The 21372-nt window shown below is 34.5% G+C and overlaps 2 protein-coding genes and 2 non-coding genes across 6 annotated transcripts; 1 reads left to right on the top strand and 3 right to left on the bottom strand.

Moving 5' to 3' along the window:
- Positions 1 to 230: 230 nt before the first annotated feature.
- Positions 231 to 5734, bottom strand: LOC144856152 (uncharacterized). Its single transcript, XM_078714113.1, has 9 exons — positions 5473 to 5734; positions 3832 to 4000; positions 3231 to 3568; positions 2891 to 3050; positions 2384 to 2619; positions 1696 to 1867; positions 1186 to 1499; positions 666 to 831; positions 231 to 551 (listed from the first exon to the last, which is right to left on the bottom strand). The coding sequence occupies exons 1-9, from the start codon at positions 5732 to 5734 to the stop codon at positions 521 to 523; spliced, it is 1848 nt and encodes a 615-aa protein (XP_078570239.1). The 3' UTR covers positions 231 to 520.
- Positions 5735 to 6867: 1133 nt separating this feature from the next.
- On the bottom strand, positions 6868 to 6949 carry Trnas-uga (transfer RNA serine (anticodon UGA)). The gene has a single exon. It is a non-coding gene; the product is annotated as a tRNA-Ser (tRNA).
- Positions 6950 to 7456: 507 nt separating this feature from the next.
- On the bottom strand, positions 7457 to 7528 carry Trnap-cgg (transfer RNA proline (anticodon CGG)). The gene has a single exon. It is a non-coding gene; the product is annotated as a tRNA-Pro (tRNA).
- Positions 7529 to 7688: 160 nt separating this feature from the next.
- Positions 7689 to 21219, top strand: LOC144855687 (26S proteasome non-ATPase regulatory subunit 6-like). 3 transcript variants are annotated; one of them, XM_078713602.1, is made up of 11 exons: positions 7689 to 7853; positions 8238 to 8443; positions 8829 to 8974; positions 10018 to 10237; positions 10523 to 10631; positions 10992 to 11160; positions 11361 to 11466; positions 11608 to 12934; positions 13464 to 13947; positions 16773 to 16896; positions 18016 to 21219. In XM_078713602.1, exons 1-8 carry the CDS (start codon positions 7706 to 7708, stop codon positions 11674 to 11676), a joined length of 1173 nt encoding a protein of 390 aa, XP_078569728.1. In that variant the 5' UTR covers positions 7689 to 7705; the 3' UTR covers positions 11677 to 12934; positions 13464 to 13947; positions 16773 to 16896; positions 18016 to 21219. The 3 variants fall into 3 exon arrangements, with proteins under 3 accessions (XP_078569728.1, XP_078569729.1, XP_078569730.1); XM_078713603.1 differs by having other exon boundaries at positions 13461 to 13947; XM_078713604.1 differs by lacking the exon at positions 13464 to 13947.
- Positions 21220 to 21372: the final 153 nt, after the last annotated feature.

Genomic DNA, 21372 nt, shown 5'->3' with positions numbered 1-21372 from the left:
GTTGTGTACTCAACCGTATCGATATTTTTTATTCATAACATAATTAATTATAACAATGTAATAAAATATAAATTGAAAGAAGTATCATCAAGAAATCAACGAACTGATAATTAACGTGCATCGCATTAAATATTTAAACATTGCGTTTAAAATTACCTTACTCTATGTGTTAAATTTTAAGACGGACTAATAAAAATAATGAACAAAATGTGTTAATTCGGCAAAAATGTTTTCTTTTAGCGGGAACTTTCAACGAATATCAGCTGACTTAATTTCTGCAATCTGCAACTCATGGTATCACTAAACATGATTATGATTACAGTCGATTTTTGTTATTTTTTAATTTTTCATAAATCACAAAAGCCAATGTAAAAAACTATATACGACGTTATATAAAGTTGTTCTCATTTTAGGAGTTAACGCAATTAATATCAGATGACGCGACGCTTGTGATTGGCCAATACTTGCGTTGCGCGTGTGCTGCGTCCTAGTGAGAACCAACTTAAATTGATGACGTAAGCTAGCAGATGTTGTAGTCACAAGATGCCAACCTGTATAAAAAAAGAGAAAAATAAATTTATGTAAAAACCAAAACGTACAAAACAAAACATTTTAAGAGGCAGAAATGATATTTATCGCCGTTTATTTACAATATTCTTATTTACCTTTCTGGTAGACGTGGTTTCTGTGCTCCAGACACTCTGTAGTTTTTGAATTCAGCTTTCACTGTGTCATGTAGACAGCGACATCTGGCGCAATGATCAACTACAACGTAACGTCTCTCCTTAATAACGAAACGGTCTCCTGATAAACTAACTGCTATACAATTCCCTGCAATAAAAAAAAATTATAGTTAAGTTGTTGTTTTATAGACACAGTGGTAACACCATTTGACCAATCACAGACGATTGATTATGAGAACTGTCGCTTGTCATTGGTCAACTTGCTTGCGTTGCGTCTACGTCATTGCGTTGCGTATCTAGTGGTAAAGCGTGGTTCCCACTAGAGACGCAAAGCAAGGTCGTACGCGCAACGCAAGCGAGTTGACCAATGACAAGCCACTGTTCGAACAATTCATCGCTTGTGATTGGTCAAATCGTTATCGCTAGTAAAAACCAAGCTTAACTCATTTATTAACATCATCATCACAATAATATTTAATATTGAAATACAGTAGTTAGTTACCTGCATTACAAACAGGGCACCCGCATTCGTCCAGTTCTGGATTGGTGCACTTATTTGATATTATACACGGTTTGTTATCACATGAGCTGGGCACCCCTCCTGAACCACCGGTTGATCCTCCTGTACCACCGGTTGAGCCACCTGAACCACCGGTTGATCCTCCTGTACCACCGGTTGAGCCTCCTGAACCACCGGTTGATCCCCCTGAACCACCGGTTGATCCTCCTGTACCACCGGTTGATCCCCCTGAACCACCGGTTGATCCTCCCGATGATCCACCGGGATTACAGGCATCTGTATTGCAGACTGCATTTCTGAAAGACCAAATTATTTATTTATTATTCCATTTATATTCCATTATTGCAGACTATACTAAAGTTATCATGCGTCTAGTGTATGGTACAAAAAGTATGTGTATCATTGTATTATGATTAGAGATCAAACACTGCTACTCACACAACCTCATCCTCCACCACCTACCCACCCAACAAGAACGGTTGTAATGCTAACCTTTGTGAGACAGCTGGTGGTTGGCTTCCTGGGACCCAGTATGCCGAAAACAAAACGGGTTCGGAGACGGGATTACATTGGCAGACGGCACAACCATTAGGGCCTAAAGTTTTTGGACCATCGTCATCAATTAGATAAAAAGATTCACCCACGCTAGCAATACAATTTCCGACTGTAAAATACAATATATACATTTATCAATACATTGAGGGCATCATCAACTTGCAAAACTTGTAAACAATTAGTCATATCATGTGCAGAATATGATATTTTTATGACGTTGCAAATACAGCCAGATATATATATATATATATATATATATATATCGTTTCAAATTAATTAATTAAATTTCAGTATATCACCGGGCGGTTTCGAATTAATGTTCATTGCCTAATGTGTTTATATATATATATATATATATATATATATATATATATATATATATATATATAAGTCGAAACAAATTCACGATAGAGTCCCACTAAAGCTTTGTCTACACTATAAAACTAGTTTGACGACCAAGAGAGATGTGCCCAAATATGGTAGTGATATGACGTCATCGTGTCCATATATGGGCACATCAAATTTGTGTGACAAGTTAGTGTAGACAGAGCTTTACAACAGCTTTCAGTAGTTGTTTTTTGGGAAAGCTTCCGGTACCTGTGTTTTCCTCAAAAGAGAATCTTACCTTCTGGGCAAGTTGGGCACCCACATCCTGGACGTGTTGGTCTAAAACATTTGTTCGTGACAAAACATGGTGCCGGGTCGACACAAAGGCCAACATCATTGTCAGTGAGGCAGAAGCAGCCGAATGTACAAGAAGGTATATCACTTATTGACGGGTACACCAGCGACGGATCGGTGCCGGCACAGGCTGGCGTAGGAGTTGTCACAATACACGCACTTGTGTCACAAATAGCTCGTCTACAGAAACAAACAAAATTGATAAACTTTTTGATAAATACAATAACAGTTATTATTATTTGGTTCACGGATTGAATGGAGTATCGGTACAACTAAAAGTTTGGTTGCCACTAGGACGAAACGCAACGATGTAAATAAAAGATCTGACCAATCACAAGTGATGGATTATCTGTCGATTGTGATTGGTCAATTTGCTTGCGCGTTGCGCGTACGTTCTTGCGTTGCGCGTCATAGTGGAAACTAAGAAACATCGCAGGTTTATACCCCTTACCTTGGAGGAAGTTGAGGACGACCACTACCCCGCCAATATAAATGATGGTTAGCAGTTTCTGGGGCTTCGCATTGACATACTGCGCATCCTCCTACTACACTGGGACCATCATCACTGATTGTCACCTGTTCTCCGTTTGGTCCTTCAGCAATACAAGAACCTGTTTAAAAAAAAGGATGAAATTATAATTCTAGTTATTATCGGTTGTTGTAACTAATGTCATCTTCAAAATTGTCATCCCCGTCGTACTTTGTCAACGTCATCACCGCCGTCGTACTTTGTCGACGTCATTCTCGTTCGTTTTCAACGTTGTTGTCATCATAATGTTGTATTACATTACCTTTTTCGTTTGGTGGACATGTTCCACACCCACATGGTCCGTCGACGGGATTTGGACACCGATTTGAAAGTCGGCATGCCGGTGGAAGAAAACACACCGTTCGACCACTTTCCAGCGAGCAGAAGCAACCAAAATCGCACTGTTCAATATCAGCTTCTGAATTTCGCGACTGACTTGCGGTTGCGCAGTTTGCAAAATGTTTAGATTTGACATCAAATCCACCACCTCCATCAGCGCCATCACGACCAGGTCCAAACAAAGTTGCGTCTTCGCCATCTTCACCGTCTATTCCATCGATGAACGTTGGTGGACAAAACTGATAATCGCAATCGGCTTCCCTAAACAAATACAATTGTATATTCATTTATGTTTTTGTTAGTGAGCTTTTGAGTTACCAATTGCGTTATGTTTTACATATCGTAAGCTTGGTTCCCACTGCCTTGAACGCAAGCGTTACGCGTACGTTCTTGTGTTACGCGTACGTTCTTGCGTTACGCGTATGTCCTTGCGTTTCGTGTCCAAGTGTGAAACCAAGCTTTACTCTAACAATGCCTTTACTTTCTTTTTTATGTGAAATAAATGTTTAAAATATTGTACAAACCTTATTTCTAAATTTCCAAGATCAAGTTTATTGTTTATAATATCAACAAAAACAGACGAAATTGGAACATTTTGACAGCTACATATTGCACAACCAACAGCTACATTTGTAGCTCCCTCTGCAACTTTGACAACTTCTTGATTCTCATTTAAGGCAATGCAATGGCGACCTAGAAGAAATTACCAACATTTTAATGAAAACACCTGGAATTGAATGGTAAGTTAAACCCCTCCACACACTTTTAAGGACACTTGCCTCAAGAAGCACTCCACCATATGTCCGGGCCTAAACAATGATATCTCAATAGCATATGGCATTTGATTGAGTGAATGATAACATTGTCTCTAATCATAATTAATCCACATTTTTAATTAAGTTTTATATGAAGGGTGTTGTCAGTTACAAGGTGACATGAAGGTCTCGTGCCATCATTTATAGACGTTATTTTAAGTTAAAAGACGAATGTAGAGTAGAGATAATGTACCGTAAGAAATAGCCAATAAAAACGTAGGCCTATGTTGAGTGCGAGAGCTGCGCGTTCTCGTTAAAATGCGCGTTCTCGTTAAGATGCGCGTTGTCCTTAAAATTCGCGTTCTCGTTAAGATGCGCGCACGCTATGATGCAGAACACTCCCCCACCCCACCCATGACACTTCCCAAAATAACGTTTTGAACCGATTTTTAATAAATGAGTCTCTAAATCTAATAATCCTATATCTAATAAAATAAACACAACATAAAGCATACATAAAGATAAGTTACACTCAAGTTTGCGAGTAAATCTTGAGTCTCACTTTCTTAAGTATCCGCCGTCGATAAGTAAGAGCAATATAGTGACGTCATGCACGCACAAACAACTGATTCGTCAAGAGTCAATGATGACAATACAACGTTTCGTGACACTTAGTTCACAAAATGTAAGTTAAGTATTGTTCTTACAAATATAAGTTAAGTATTGTTCTTACAAATATAAGTTAAGTATTCTTCTTTCATCTGAGTTGTACACTTAATTGTTTTGTTCTCAGAACAATAATTTTATTTATTGTGTAATCAATAAATGTAATATTTGTTGAAGACTTAAGAACGTTGTTTGTCATTGTATTATTTATTTATAATAATGATGATTTCCAATAAAGATCAAAGCGCTGTACAGATTCGACTAACATATACAAACTTTTTTTAAAGCACTACTTTGTTTTGAGGTTTTAAAAAGTACACGAATTATGAGCCTGGCGAATTACCAAGGAGATGCTATTCATATTAAAATCATGATAATGATTAAATGCATCAATTATTTTTTTTCAATGTATTTCATTAAATTTTTATCAGAAACTTTAAAAATAGAATAACAATTTTAAAAACTAACCAGTGAGACACAAAGATGAAACACAATCATTACTCACAATAAAAACAACTTTAGGCAGCAACAAATAATAAATAGAATGCAGTAAAAAATGGATGTTTTCCCAGCTAGCTATTAGCTTACCCTGAATCGTTAAAAAGTGCAAAGCAATCTCTTTGTATGGATAGATTATTAAATTATTTTTTTTACTTCTAAGGCCTCAAATCACACACCTACTAGGGCAAGAAGAGTCCTAATTTGGCCCCCCTCCCCTCTGATCTTATCCACTTTGTTACTTACCTTTTGAGCAGCTTGGGCACATACAGCCAGGCTTGATATCTGGATCTGAGCATTCGTTTGACACCAAACAAGACGTCGGTTCAGCTCGGCATTCAATTCTTGCAACTCCCGCTTTACTGATACAAAAGCAGCCGTACATACATTCTGGTATTGAGTCTACATATTGTACGTTTGTACAGGGTGAGCCTTGGGTTTGTCCGTTTACAGATAATATTACACAAATAATAACTGACAGTTGGAAAAGTAATCGCGTGTTCTTCATCTCTTCTTTGATGGTCAGATTCTCTGATCAAAATACTTCTTTTTCTTGGTGGTAGTAATTTCAGATTAATCATAAACTTCTCCTGCACTCGTCTTATATTGCCATCCCTGCCCTTGACTGTCAATGGATGGACTTATTATTTTGAACTTCAATAAAAACTTAAGTATTCTTACGTGTGTATACCCCGGATGTACCACCTTACGAACACATGTATGCCAGAAGAAAATTGTAAAAAGTTCGTAAATTAATACATTAATTCGGTTCCGGTATCTACGAAAGCTTGTGGTTGGCACGTTTCAAACATTTTGCATGTTCATTCATTTTGGTATATTTATTCTATAGAGTTGCAGCCCTGTAAAAGGTACAGTTAGGCTTCCGTATAGGAATAGCTTCAAAAGTTGTACGACGTGACCAATCATTACGATCCGAACTGTCGCGCTTGTGATTGGTCAACTCACTTACGTTGCGCGCGCCTACGTCATTGCGTGCGTCGTTGCGTATCGTTGATACTTTCACTGTCAGTGTTTTACAACAACAACAACAACCACCAGTTGGGCGTAGCTAAGCATCTCATATTTACCTGGTATAAAGTTTTTCTCATGATAATACGTAAATATTAAAGGATGTCCTGTTTACAAGAAGTTACCACCTCCACAAACCTTATCGCCAGCACCTCTTGAATGCACTACAAACGCCTCGGATCCGTCTACTTGCCTCTATCAACGTCCGAAAAGAAACCGGATTCAATTTGAACTACTATTGCCATTCTCAACATTGTGTTGCTAAAGCTAAAGTTAGTGTTTTTTTTATTGTAAAGTAGGCATGTCGTTTTTTGCATTGTTTGTGGGCATGTAAAATAAAATTGCCAGTAGACGCTGATTGTTTAGTTTGAAAGTGTGAAATTATAGTTCGTAAGACGTAAGCGCAACGTACATGATTTGACCAATCATAAGCGATGGATTATTCGAACTGCTGATTGTCATTGGTCAACTCGCTTGCGTTGCGTCTCGTCCTTGTGTGCGTCTCTAGTAATTTAATAACAAAAACAGTTTTGCGATCTAACCGATGGATTTATTGAACGATTAACGTGCGTTTATCTTAATGTTATTGGAACAAAGTTTTAAAAAAATATTCGCTGCGAGCAGGGTTCGAACCTGCGCGGGAAGATCCCATTGGATTTCAAGTCCAACGCCTTAACCACTCGGCCATCACAGCTAGTTGGGGTATAGATTGATTCTTTATTGTGTCGAAAACATCAAACTGATAATACTGCATAATACAATGTCTTTTGTTTTATTAATCAGCCAATTGGCAAACGTCATTTTTCAAAGAATTATCGATCGTGAATAATCCAATGTTTTTATAGACAACTATCATCACGTGATAACTATAGCCTAGTTATGCAACAATATTTTGTTTATACTTCCAAAAAACATAAACAAAAAAAATCTGCAAGTAATATTAAACTTGATGTTATAATGTATTTTTATTACATTTTGTATCGTGTTTGTATGTTATTTCTATATGTGTTGAGAGTGGAAATGATTTCTCTACTCGGACTATTATTATTTAAATTAACAACCTTTATATTCAACCAACTTGGGCCATACTGGATAGTATATTGGTCAAGAAAATGTTACGACAGTTTTAAAACATAGTTACAACAAATCTGTGATACGCGCCAGTAAAATAAAAGGACAAAATTGATATAAAAAAAATACGGGGCTCGTCCGGGAATCGAACCCGGGACCTCTCGCACCCGAAGCGAGAATCATACCTCTAGACCAACGAGCCAACCACCAAAAGAGGGCGTTTCTTATCAATATGAACACTGAACAGGTGAACAATAGACTTTTTTGCAATTAATTAGTGAAGCGTGTAGCGCATATTATAATTATAGAGGGCAGCATACCATAACCTCTTTTCTTTATTTTTTTGCTCGTCATCATCAAAAACCATCGAAAAAAAAACATGCCGGTTACAGAAAATTTCGAAGCCGAAGGGCTTGAAAAGAATCCAGATTTAAACTTGGCCCAGCTAAAATTTCGCTTAAGTATAGATGGAAAAAATTCCACCAAAGAAATAAAGAATGAGTTGCTTGAGAGTATCTCCAATCACAGTAAGTATTAAACGATTATATTAGCTAGCTAGGCTAGGCCTAGCCTAGGGGCCTAGGCCTGAATGAAGAGTTCCGTAAAACCAATATCCATCGCCTTGTTCGAGTGATCTTAGTGGGCAGCTGGTAGGCTCTTGTGTGGGCCTAGGCAGATTTTCTTGCTTGTCTAAGCTTATTCTACTTTTGAAACGTATTGTATTGTTGTAGGCTAGCCTAGGTAGGACTAACCGCCGGACTAACCTAACAATTATTATTAATATTAGTATTTATATTTTTTTTTTGTGGTTAGGCCTACCATATAATTATAATAATAATATTATATTAATCAGACATTGGATCTTTCTTAATCATCATTAATATTTAATGTTTTAATTTATTATAATATAGATATGGCACCATTCTATGAAATTGTTTGTAAAGATCTGTCATGGAAGGTGGACCAAAAGTTGTTGAATAAAATGAAGGAAGAAAATGAGACTGAGCTTAAACGGCTTGACTCTCAAATAGAAGATGCACAACAGAACCAGGGAGAAACAGAAGTCAGAGATGCATTACTCGCAAAAGCTGAATACCTCTGTCGTATTGGAGATAAAGTATGAATTTATGATCTTAGATCTAATATCTAAGTGTAGTATAGATTGCGTGTACTGTATCTCCCAACTAATGTGTACAATAAATTACCAATAAATTTATTTAACACAAAGACATATGTCGTATTCGATTGGGAACTTTTGTTGTCAACGTAAAGATTCGTTGAGTACTTTTTGTATTCGAATTGTAAATTTGTGCTCAACAGAAAGTCATTCGAATAGAAAACGTTGACAACGAAAGCTTTTTCGTTAAGAACAATCTCAACGCTCAAAATACTCCGTTAAAGAAGTACTCAACGGAAAAACTATACTCAACGGTGAAAGTCTAAATTGAATACGACAATTGTGTTCTAGAAAAAAAAATTACTTCGTTTATTTTTAATTGCAGGAACCATGTCTAAGTGCATTCAGAAAAGCTTTTGAAAAAACAATAGCACTAGGACACAGACTGGATGTGATATTTCACCTGATACGAGTTGGATTATTCTGGGGTGATAACGATCTTATTACACGTAACATAGAAAAGGCCAGAGAGTAAGTATATTATTATCCACTATATAACACCTAAATAAATTCCTGTCATTTGATTGGATGGTTGTGGGTCACATGGTGTGCAATAGTACGCACTATTAAACGATCGTTATTTGTATACTATTAGTATTACACGTCAAATTTGCATTATTTATGTTTATATTTGTATACAGTATTAATTCTTCTAGTGTTGGATACCCAATAATAATGTTTACTTTGTGAGGTGTTTCCTCCGACGAAAGATCATAAAATCAAAATGGTACTGGGTATGATCAACTAGCATTCATGTCGCAACTAGCCATCCATTCATAGAAGTATTGATGTAGTAGTCTATTGGTCAATTGTTGCTAGTGCTATTATTGAAATTAATAGATGTTCTTTAGATGAAATAAAAATGTGATCTATTTATCACTATCTATTTCAATGTATTGTTTGAAGGTTTGCATGGCGAAATCAAATGTTGATATAAATTTTCGATCAAGGACGATCAAAGCATATTGATAGAAACTTCAAGAAACTCAACAGTTCTTTTCAAAACTAATACATGTGGTGTACCACAAACTTTATATCAATATCTATTTCAACTTATTTTAGAATGATAGAAGAAGTACAAGTAGCAGTTTATTATTTACTACTATATGTACATGATTACATTTATTTTGCTCATTCATTTATTTTTCATTTTATTATTTCAAATATCGTCATCGCAGCCAAAGCTTAATTACAAAGATATTTACATATTCTAAATATTGAAATTTGTATAAAAGTATAAACCAATGGTAATAATTATATTTATAAAAGGATAAAATTGACACCTAAAATACTATACAGGAACATTATAAAAGTTTAGCTTAAAATATTGAACATTACAATAAAACTGATCCATTTATCACTGTCTATTTCAACTTTTTTTAGAATGATAGAAGAAGTACAAGTAGCAGTATATTATGTACATGATTGTAAAAGCTGTGATTGCCTTATTTATATTGATCATATTACAATGAAACTGATCCATTTATCACACTATCAATTTCAACTTCTTTTAGAATGATAGAGGAAGGAGGAGACTGGGATCGTAGAAATCGTCTCAAAGTTTACCAGGGTCTTTACTGTATGTTCACACGAGACTTCAAAGCGGCTGCCAATCACTTCCTCGATACAGTGTCCACATTTACTTCGTACGAGTTGATGGATTATAAAACGTTTGTCACTTATACAGTCGTTATTTCGGTTGTCGCTTTAGACAGAAATGATCTCAGAAATAAGGTAATTTCTACTCATCTTCACTTGCCTAACATTCCTCAGACGATGGTTGTAACTTGTAGTAAAACAACTGAAAGGTAAAAAATGTTCTCACTCTCACTTCCTTTTGGAAACATTTTCAATTCAATTTATTTTTCACATACTAAAACTACCTAAGTTGATTACTAAGATGATTGTTCTTACTGTAAACTGTGTTAAACATTGAATGTGTTTTAAGGTTAAGATAATTTTAAATATTTTTAAAATAGATGCTTCAATAGATTTTTTTTACATTTGCTTGTTATCTAGGTTGTGAAAGGAGCTGAGATCCTTGAGGTGTTGCATAGCCTACCACAGATCCGTAAATATCTGTTTTCTCTTTACAACTGCCAGTACAAAGACTTCTTCCTTTGTCTCTGTAAGTTTGTATTCCTCATTCATTTTAGTCCTCATTCATTTTAGTCATAATTACTAAGACTCTGTACACTATCAAACTTTATGTGACGACAAAAAAAATGTGATGTGCCCATATATGGACATTATGATGTCATATCATTACCATATTTAGGTATATCACTACCATATTTGAGCACATTACACTTTTTTTGTAAGCTAGTTTGATAGTGTAGACAGAGCTTTATTCATTGAAGTATTTGCCTAAATCTTTAGTTACAAATGTATATATCTCACCATATTTGGGCATATCACTGCCATATTTAGGCACATCACACTTTTCGTAATCTTTAGTTACAAATGTATGTATCTCACATTTTCACAGGTGAATTGGAGCCTATGTTGAGAAATGATCGTCTGTTGAATGTACATTATCGCTATTATGTACGTGAGATCCGCATACTGGCATACACACAGCTTTTGGAGTCTTACCAAAGTCTAACTCTACAGTATATGGCCGACGCTTTTGGTGTTAGCGTGGAATTTATCGACAAGTGAGTCAATTAACTGAATTTTTTTTTAAATACAGGACACTTCTGGACGGGCTTAATATGTCTGGTTTTACAGAAAGTTTAGTATTTTAATGGTAAAAGAATTTTGGATCTTGAGAGTCTGGTATTGGGAGAGTTGACTGTATTATTTATTGAAAGAGAATTTATAAGTTGTGCTTTCCTTTTTTATTTTCCAAAATTAGAGAGCTATCAAGATTTATTGCGGCTGGTAGGTTGCATTGTAAAATTGATAAAGTCGGAGGAATTGTAGAAACAAACAGACCAGACAGCAAGAATTACCAGTATCAGGTATTTATTCAGAATGAAAGATATTAACAATAAAGGAATGAATTGAATAAACATTTAATACAATAAAGATGATTTTTGTCAAATCATTTTGTTTCCTATTTTTTTCTATGATTTTTGAATAAATTATTTGTTTTGTTTTAGGCAACTATTAAACAAGGGGACATTCTACTCAACCGTGTACAGAAGCTAAGCAGAGTTATCAACATTTAGAGTGAAATTCAGTTATTTGATTGAATGCACTCTCTTGCAGCATTTTTGTATGCTGTCATGGTTTAATTTAAGCGTAATTGTGAAGCTTTATCTTATTTCTATGGCTGATAATAAGATAATAATAATTATGCATTGTACTGTATTTTTTGTTTCTGAATAATTCAGCTATACAACTGTGTCATTTTCCTGTTTTTGTTTTGTACAAAACTAATTATTAAAAAGAAAATAAAAACATTGTAACTGTTTGTCTTCTAAAATGTCAGGAGTGGCACTTCCACTTCAACCACTACAATGTCCTAGGTGTATTTTAATTGTCTAAAATAAGTTTCACAATGATATACTTTTGAACCAACATTTTTAAACTACCACAAAAAAAACATATAATTCTTAAATCGTATCATAGGCATATATATTGTTTCATACCTTAACTACCTATTGTTTTGTCCATGTTGGGATGTATAGAGTTTATGTCAATTCATCGTCAAAGCAAACTCTGATCAGAGTAGCTTCTCTAACAGTATTCTGAAACCATCTCCTGTCTTCTGTCATCCTACTTGCTTGCTCCATAGAGCACAATATTAGTGTGAATAAAACACTTTACTCCCACTGGGCTCCATCCATGAACACCCCACCGGGCTCCATCCATAAACACCCCACCTGGCTCCATCCGTGAACACCCCACCCCCCCTGGTGAGGCCCCTGAATGTAGTTGTACACATAAAAGGAAATGCAGGACAGATGCAGTTAGTCGAGCCATTTTTGCGGCATTTGAACACAAGCATTGTTGTAGGCATATTATACTGATAATCTACCATTTCTTTTACCATTGTGTAATTTGATAATACCACCAATTACCTAGCTGGGCTAAGTTTGACAGCCTTGTTCTTGCATTGGGCATTGGCATTCATTTTGCAAATTACAATTTACACCTCTCATAAGACAATATTACAAGTAAAAGATTAGAAATTTTATTCCCGGAGCCCACCTTTAATATTATTTTAACGACGCCCTCTATAAATTCCGCCACGGTGCATAAATTATAAGAAAAAATTTACATTCTAATGAATATTCAATGATCTCATCTGAAGAGACCAATTACTGAACCATGCAATGGAATATTCATTCATAATATAAGGTGGTGGTCCTCGTGTGTGTTGTGTACCGTTCTTTGGTTTATTTATTATAATGTTAAAAGAAGGAAAAATGCAGCTCATACTATAAACATGGTTGCCAAGAGGTTTCTGCATGTATATTTAAGGTAAACAATTAAATTATTGCTGCCTGACTTCGTAGGCTAAGTTTAGTCAGTTGAATTGTAAGCCCGACTTACCGTGTATCTATCGTGGCTAGCTGTCACAAGCACCTGTGAGCGAGGTTTGTCTGTATGAGGAGACGATTGATACATCGGGTTTTAGCCTATCAATGGAACATTTTAAAGTATTCTGTGTCAGATCTTAAGCAGAAATAATGCGTTTTTTTCGACTGAATGCTTTCTGACCTTGGGGAAAATCCCAACAGTACGTTATTTCGGGAAACCCCTCAAATGTACAGTACGTTATTTTTGCGTATTTAAGTCCTGGCACTTGAACTTTTTTAGCCTTGTGTATTTTCACTACTTTTGGCTATCACACCTTTATCATTATCAACTATGGCTATATTACCTAGATGCATGTCATTAATTATAATATGTAGATCTTCAAGTCCTCTCATTTATTTTATGAAATTAAGAATTCAATTTTGTGGACCACCATTTGTTTTTGTCTTTTTTGTTGTTGCTATTTCAGTAGGATGTGACCCAGATACCACACGAAAACAGAATCGGCCGTCGACCTTTACTAGAACCGAATTACGCATCATGAAAAAAGTAGTGCTTTGCTTGTCTCTTTTTGCTCATTTCTGTTTAGTAATTTCTGACGAAACACAGACTTACGAAACGGTTACTGACATTACTACCGTGAATGAGACCGATATTAGTACCACCGATTCTTCTGATATTGGCTCGACGGCTTCCACGACAAACGTAACCAAACAAACCTTTTCACCCACAAGTATTTCAACGCAGAAATTAACACTAAGGACGTTTAGTAGTTTGACGAATATTTTGACAAAATCAAAATCAACCAATAAAAAATTAAAGCCTAAATCAACAAGTAAGCCCCCGTTTGCAAGAAGGAAAAAGAAGCGTAGTATTTTACTGATAGTTTTAGTAATTCTTTCCGGACTGTTCTTCATATTTGCATGTGTTGTTCCGTACTTAAAGAAGAAAATCAAGTAAGTATAATATAATTGCTTATTATCCTTTATTAGAGCATAATACTAATACCCCTTTGACATTGCCTACCAAAACTCCAGAGTTTAAACATACCAGGGCACACAAAACACTGGTGTTGATACCCCGGTGTGGATGTGTGGAAACTCTTGCGTTTCCTAGGCGATTTGAAAGGGGTATAAACTAACCTCTTCCATTTCCAGAGTGTAATGTTTTATAGCAAGTTATAAATTTATTTTAAAAGCACCTCTGAAATGTACCACCTCACTATCCTGCTATCATTTGTCACTACATAGTACGTTCCATAAATTTATTGTTTGATTTTTGTCATGGAATACTAAGGGGTGTGAGTGCTGACTGCAGGGTGAAAATAAAATATAATTGCACTTAAAATAAAAATAAAATTGTTTATAAATCATTTTAAACCATTTCACATTTTCAATCTGTTTGCCCATTTAGTATAGTTTCTGGTTTCATATCATTTTAAGTAAGCTTAAACTTAAGTCCTACATGATCAGATATTTCATCATATATTAGCAAGTGAAGAAAATTTGTCATTTTTTATTGGCCACACATTGTTAAATCTTAGTTTATGAAACCATATTGTTTATATATTTTTTTCGTAGAGGAATATTGTATAGCGATCTACTATTGGTGTTAATAGCATAATGGGTATCTGATTTGTACGAATGACATTAAACTTGTGATCTATAGTATTATATTACAATATTAACATATTTTGCTGATAAATCTTCAATACAATAATGAGATGAGAGCTATAACACAAGCTGTAAGCCCATCATGTGTTTATTTTTGTTTTATGTTAATCTATTTGAGTATTTACTGTTAGTAAATTATTGAGCTGGTTTTTGTAGGCTTATACTGCATCAATGCAACCCACAGACTTGAACGTTGATATTTTAAGACAATTTTGTTTGAGGCATATAGAATTTATAATATGATGCTATATTAATTCTTTTGTTTTGTGAAAGCATATAGATTTATTTTATTCTTAATAAAAGCGCCAAGTGGTATAATTATTGATTAACATTGCTGATAATAAAATATAATGATATGTACTGTAAGTTAGAGGAGTTGTTATGTTTTAAGTCAGCATATTTTGTATGTTTTAAGTCAGCATATTTTGTATGTTTTAAGTCAGCATATTTTGTATGTTTTAAGTCAGCATATTTTGTATGTTTTAAGTCAGCATATTTTGTATGTTTTAAGTCAGCATATTTTGTATGTTTTAAGTCAGCATATTTTGTATGTTTTAAGTCAGCATATTTTCTATGCCAACTGTACGATGCCGCTATAAGGTCATGTCTGCTATTCAGCCGTTTAGCGATATGAAGATGAATTATAATTTATAAGAAATCTTAATGCCAACATTTATCTATTTCTTGTAACATGATTGGATACATTTTAGAAATTAAACGTCGTAATTTGAAGTTAGAAAAGAAAATATTTTTATGATAAATTCTTGTTAGTATAATTACTTGGATCATTATGGTGAGATTTTATTTATATTATTTTAAATATTTTAGATATTAATATTTTTAATAATAATTTGAGTAATAATTGTAATGATAGCCTCTATTCACTTCTATAAATGATATCTCTATTCACTTCTATAAATGATATCTCTATTCACATCTAGATATAAATGATAGCTCTATCAAACTAGAACCTTGTTTTTTTTACATAATTTGATAATTTCTCAAAAAACATCCATAATGTATTATACAGTAACTCATTAGCTGAATTACCATTGAAATTAAAACATTAACCCAATGAGCAAACATGAATGATGCAATTAATAATGTTAATTAATAACATTAATATTATTTTATTAGTCCTTCACATGTTTTTCTCTCTTCTCCTTTTTTTACTGCACACCGAGTCCCGTTACGTTTGTCTGACTAGGTCAGCATTTTGGGAAATGCGACGACAGAGACTGTAAATCCACAATTGTGATCAATTACCGTTTTGGTGCTCGTTGTAATGGTGGTTATTTGTTTGCATGCATGGCTGATTTCAGTGAACATTTCACCGATGCAAAACTGCTTTAATAACCGATATGTGAGAGAAGTCAGAATGTGTACATTATCCACCGCCGCGGTTTCTTTGACGTCATTCCAACGTCTGCTTGTTTTCATGCTAATTAACATCATCATACGTCATTATTATTTTCTATTTCTCCCAATATTTTTTATTTATTCATTTTATAAAACTAGTTTATTTTAAATTTTATGTCAAATTGAATTTAATGAAAATATGTTTTTGTATAGCATGGACCCTCCCATCATATTATCATAATATAATGTGTTGCCATCATTTTAATGTTTGGTTGTCATTGTGAATCTATGAGCTAAAAATTAAAATAAACCCTTGATATATAAACCCTGTATATTGTGCGTTATATTTTAATGTCTAGGCTGTGAACAGTTGTTATTTAAGCCAGGCATCAACCTTTTTTTCACATTAAATATGTACAGTGTGTCAAAATTCATACAATTATTTATTATTCATAACTGTATATAATACTTGATTGGTTATAGGGTCAACTTTAATATTAGTTTCTCAATTCAAATTATTTTTGCATTTAAATTATAATTCTTTTAGATATAAATGTAAAGCCCCATGAAAATAATTAAGTTCCCTTAATAGAACGCATAATAAACACATGTAAGTGTTAAATGGCCATAAAACACATTTTAATTAATATCACAAATTAGACAATTAAAATTGTATAGCTAGGAATTTAACCAGAAAAAGAAAAATTAAGTAATTAATTTGTAATTAACAAACATTCATATTTGATTAGGATGAGCAAATTACGACATCATCTTGTACCGGTGTACAGCTTTGAAGCTGAGGGGGAGGATTGGGAAACGGAGCTTTTGACGGAACACAAGGACAGTCAGCAGACAGATGGTACCACACCGCGGGTAAGAGGACGCCAATCATTTTTATCATTTATTTTTGTTACTGGTAGTGAACAATTTTATGTTCTTCCTTCAGTATCTCTCCTGTATTTTAAATTTGCTTTGTCTTCTTCCTATCTCCTGTATTTTCAAAGTATGTTATTAATCCTATCTAGTTAATTTACCATTCAGATTATGTTCAAGATAAATACTGTACAGAATATGTTATATTTACAGAATATTACAACATACAAGCTATATACAGTAGCAGTACAGCTTTAAATATTGACATACAATATAACATTATTTTCAATATTTAAATTGTATTATTCAATAGTAACGTACTGTAGGTAAATATGGTTAAGGTTGTCAAACAACTGAAGACATCAGCATGGAGACTAATACGTAATGAACCAAGTACATTGTTTGATACGAGTAGGCGGGTGGGGGTGGTGGGTACTATTACACACATAGTCACTGATCATAACTGGACCCTCTTTGACTGAAGAAATTACCCTGTATAAATAAATTCAAAATTTAATTATTTAATTTAAATTTTATTATTCAATAGTAACTATTGGTAAAGTTATTAAACAACTGAAGACATCTGCATAAAGAAATCATTGTAAAAACATCCATATTTTATGAAGCAGGACATTGCAATTTGTTTCGTATTTAAGTTCTTAGAGTTTCGGAATAATTGCTATTGATTTTGTAATCCACATTGAGATTGAACAAGGATGCTGGAAAATACATGGAAATTATTTTAACATTGTCATTGAAAGTTATAATTATGGTTAATATTGATGTAATAAAACGGAAATTAAAATTGAGGTCATTATAAAATGTATTTTAGGTCATCTAAAAATAAAGTCTTTTTAAAATATATATATTAAATGAATACTTATACTAAGTATCATATCGTATCATTTATTTGGCCAAAGTAAAAATACAGTACAAAGTAAGGCATAAAACAGTACAAAAGTAAAAGTTATAAATAAAAATAGCTAAAAAAAACGTCAATTTTTCATTTCTCTAATTTCCAAATATGCACAACACAATTATGTGCTATTTACATGTTAACTACTACTATCTATTACTACTATCATTGTTATTTAATAATTGAATATTATATATTTTAAGGCTACTATTGTTCGAGAAGCTCCGCAGTTGCGCCATCCGTCGACTTCGTCTTGCGCCGTGTGAGATACAAACCAGGATGCACCTGACTTCGTCTTGCGCCGTGTGAGATACAAACCAGGATGCACCTGAACACCTCTTTGAATATCATTATATAAGTAACCATGCTGTTTATTAACCCTATAATGTCCGTGAAAAAAAGCATCAATGAACAAAAATTATGAGATCATTAAACTTGCGCAATTAAAGTATCTTCGCAAAGATACTGTGCTGCAGTCTGTCTGTGTGTTTGATCAGAAAAGATACATCGAACAGTGAAAACTAGATGATCGGATTTTGCTCAATTGTGATATTCGTCAAAATATTCTTCTTCCAAATGTCTGGCTGTGCCTTCTGCTATGGCATATACTCTGTGCAAAATATCGTACAACAATATCATGTTTGAAAACAGCTTGTAACGATTGCTGCTGTGCTGGCGGTTGTGAGCTGATTGTTGTTAGATGTTCCATCATGCTGTTGCCATGGTGAGCGTGCGTTTGAATTACCTGTATCATAACCATGTGAGTCGGAATCCCAGAATGCTTTGTGGTATATATCTGTGATGTTTATTGTTTGAAAGAAATCTTGTTTGAACAGATCAATGAATAAGAACCTGTTGGCTAAGTACTGTACTTAAAAATCCTGTTGCTATATTAATAACAGTAGGTGAAATTACTGTACAAGAACATGTGTGCTGAGTACTGTACTTAAAAATCCCTGATTGCTATATTAATAACAGTAGGTGAAATTACTAAGCAAGAACATGTGTGCTGAGTACTGTACTTAAAAATCCCTGATTGCTATATTAATAACAGTAGGTGAAATTACTAAGCAAGAACATGTGTGCTAAGTACTGTACTTACAAATCCTGTTGGTATATTATTAAGCAGAGAACAAGAATAAGTAATACTATTTATTTTAGTAAGTTGTGAAGCAAATCTTTTTTCATGCACACTCTAAAGCGCCTTTGAGCATGACATGAAAATGGCGCTATAGATATGTGGTATTATTATTACTGTATTATTATTATTATTATTACCAGTATTTTGGTATTATGAATATACAATATTTTGCATTCCATATGTTAATTTAATTTATATTATAATCGAAACTAATTGTTATATTTGTATATTTATTATTTATATAGTTGTGATGTAATTTAATATTAATAATATTTTATATTTTTATAAATTTAGTTTACTGCTATATTGAGATGTTGAAATAGAGACTGAAAAAAAAAGAAGTAAAAATGATATTAACACATTATTTTACAGTAATTACATAAACCACTCCGAAAAAATAAATTGAACTAAAAAAAGATGAAATTCTAATTTGGGAATATTAAAAAATTTGAGGAGACATAATTCAATTCAATTCAATTCATTTATTTTCCAGAAGACATATAAAACATATACCGTAATACAATAATAAAAATACAAACACAAGAAAACTAACACCAGTCTGGCGGATTGTAGAAAAGTGACAAGAAGTCACTATGTGAGTACTCTCCTTCTGGTACAGACAAAAACATATAAAATAAGGCAGGGAAAAACTTAGAGGAACCAAAAAGGCACAAGTCAGTCACTTCAATCCACCGAACAAACATAAATAATGTTTTTGAACTTTGCGGAGGTTTACGCAAATCTATTCATTTTTTGATACTATTTTTCATCTATTACCATTATTATTTTTTTTAATCCTGTTTTAAAATTCTTAAAGAGTGAGAAATATTTTAGAGTTCAGCATTTATAGAAGTTAATCATCATCATGATAACGTGTACATGTGTACATGCAGCTGATTAACATAATGACACATTATAAGTGTTGTATGTTAGCAATGTATCTACATTCCTTATTAAGCCACTTGTGTTTTCTCTACATTAATAGTACAAATCATGCAATCGTATTTTCTGGTGTGTTTACATTGCTATGTTGTTGTGAGATTGTTTTATGTTTTATGGACGAGGGGAGCCGGTTAACTGGTCAAGATTCAGGACCCAAAACAGTGTTCACCAAAAGTTATTTAGTAACTTAATAATTTTTTATTAGTAAGTGCTTGTAGCTTAAAATTTTAACCAAAACCTATTTAATTATTTTATTTTATCTGGATAATTTGAGTACCCTGACATACAGGATCTATCACTCATTATGTATTGAATTGTAATGTGTTATTGTCAGTGTTGTCTGCCCGGTGGTATTACACCGTTCAGTAGAGTCTGCATCCTGGTGTACAATCTGATAAATCATCTTTCGGATGAGATGTGTAGTTGGTTCCTCTAGACAATATCACAGGATTTAAGGAAATGTTCTCCCAAGGTTCACCCTCCCCTGTGTTCGCCCTCCCCAGGGTTCACCTCCCCTGTGTTCACCCTCCCCAGGGTTCACCCTCCCCTGGGTTCACCCTCCCCTGGGTTCACCCTCCCCTGGTTCACCCTCCCCTGGGTTCACCCTCCCCTGGGTTCACCCTCCCCTGGGTTCACCCTCCCCTGGGTTCACCCTCCTCTGGGTTCACCCTCCCCTGGGTTCACCCTCCCCTGGGTTCACCCTCCCCTGGGTTCACCCTCCCCTGGGTTCACCCTCCCCTGGGTTCACCCTCCCCTGGGTTCACCCTCCCCTGGGTTCACCCTCCCCTGGGTTCACCCTCCCCTGGGTTCACCCTCCCCTGGGTTCACCCTCCCCTGGGTTCACCCTCCCCTGGGTTCACCCTTCCCTGGGTTCACCCTCCCCTGGGTTCACCCTCCCCTGGGTTCACCCTCCCCTGGGTTCACCCTCCTCTGGGTTCACCCTCCCCTGGGTTCACCCTCCCCTGGGTTCACCCTCCCCTGGTTTCACCCTCCCCTGGTTTCACCCTCCCATGATCACGACCAACGTATGTAGTATAGCGTGTGTGTTCCCCAATTGCCAGCATCTTTCACCATACTTTGTGTGTAACCTCACTAGTGCAGTATTTATTATAGGCCTACAGTAAATATGAACAGTATATTTGTTATTAATGTGTATAGATGGTATAGAATATTATTTTTTATTGCAATCATCAAAATGTATGCATGTGTATGCGATGAAAACATACATATTTAATTTGTTTTTTATAACTTTTATTTATTCTGAGAAAAATATTTTATGTTATGGAATATTGATATGATTAGCAAAATAAAATTCTGAAAACTAGATATTATTATTCATATTTATACAGTACGAAATATAATGCTACGGATAAAGAAAAGGCAACAGCGAAAATATTGACATATTATAATTTATGAGCTAATAATAAAACCACTGGAGTGAATCAACCCAGTTTTTACTCCAGAATACTATAGCGCC

The sequence above is a fragment of the Antedon bifida genome, chromosome 11 (genome assembly GCF_963402885.1).
Source record: "Antedon bifida chromosome 11, ecAntBifi1.1, whole genome shotgun sequence".
Lineage (NCBI taxonomy): Eukaryota > Metazoa > Echinodermata > Crinoidea > Comatulida > Antedonidae > Antedon > Antedon bifida.
The sequence above is the reverse complement of the archived record's forward strand: the minus strand, read 5'-3'. Positions and strand labels throughout refer to the sequence as shown.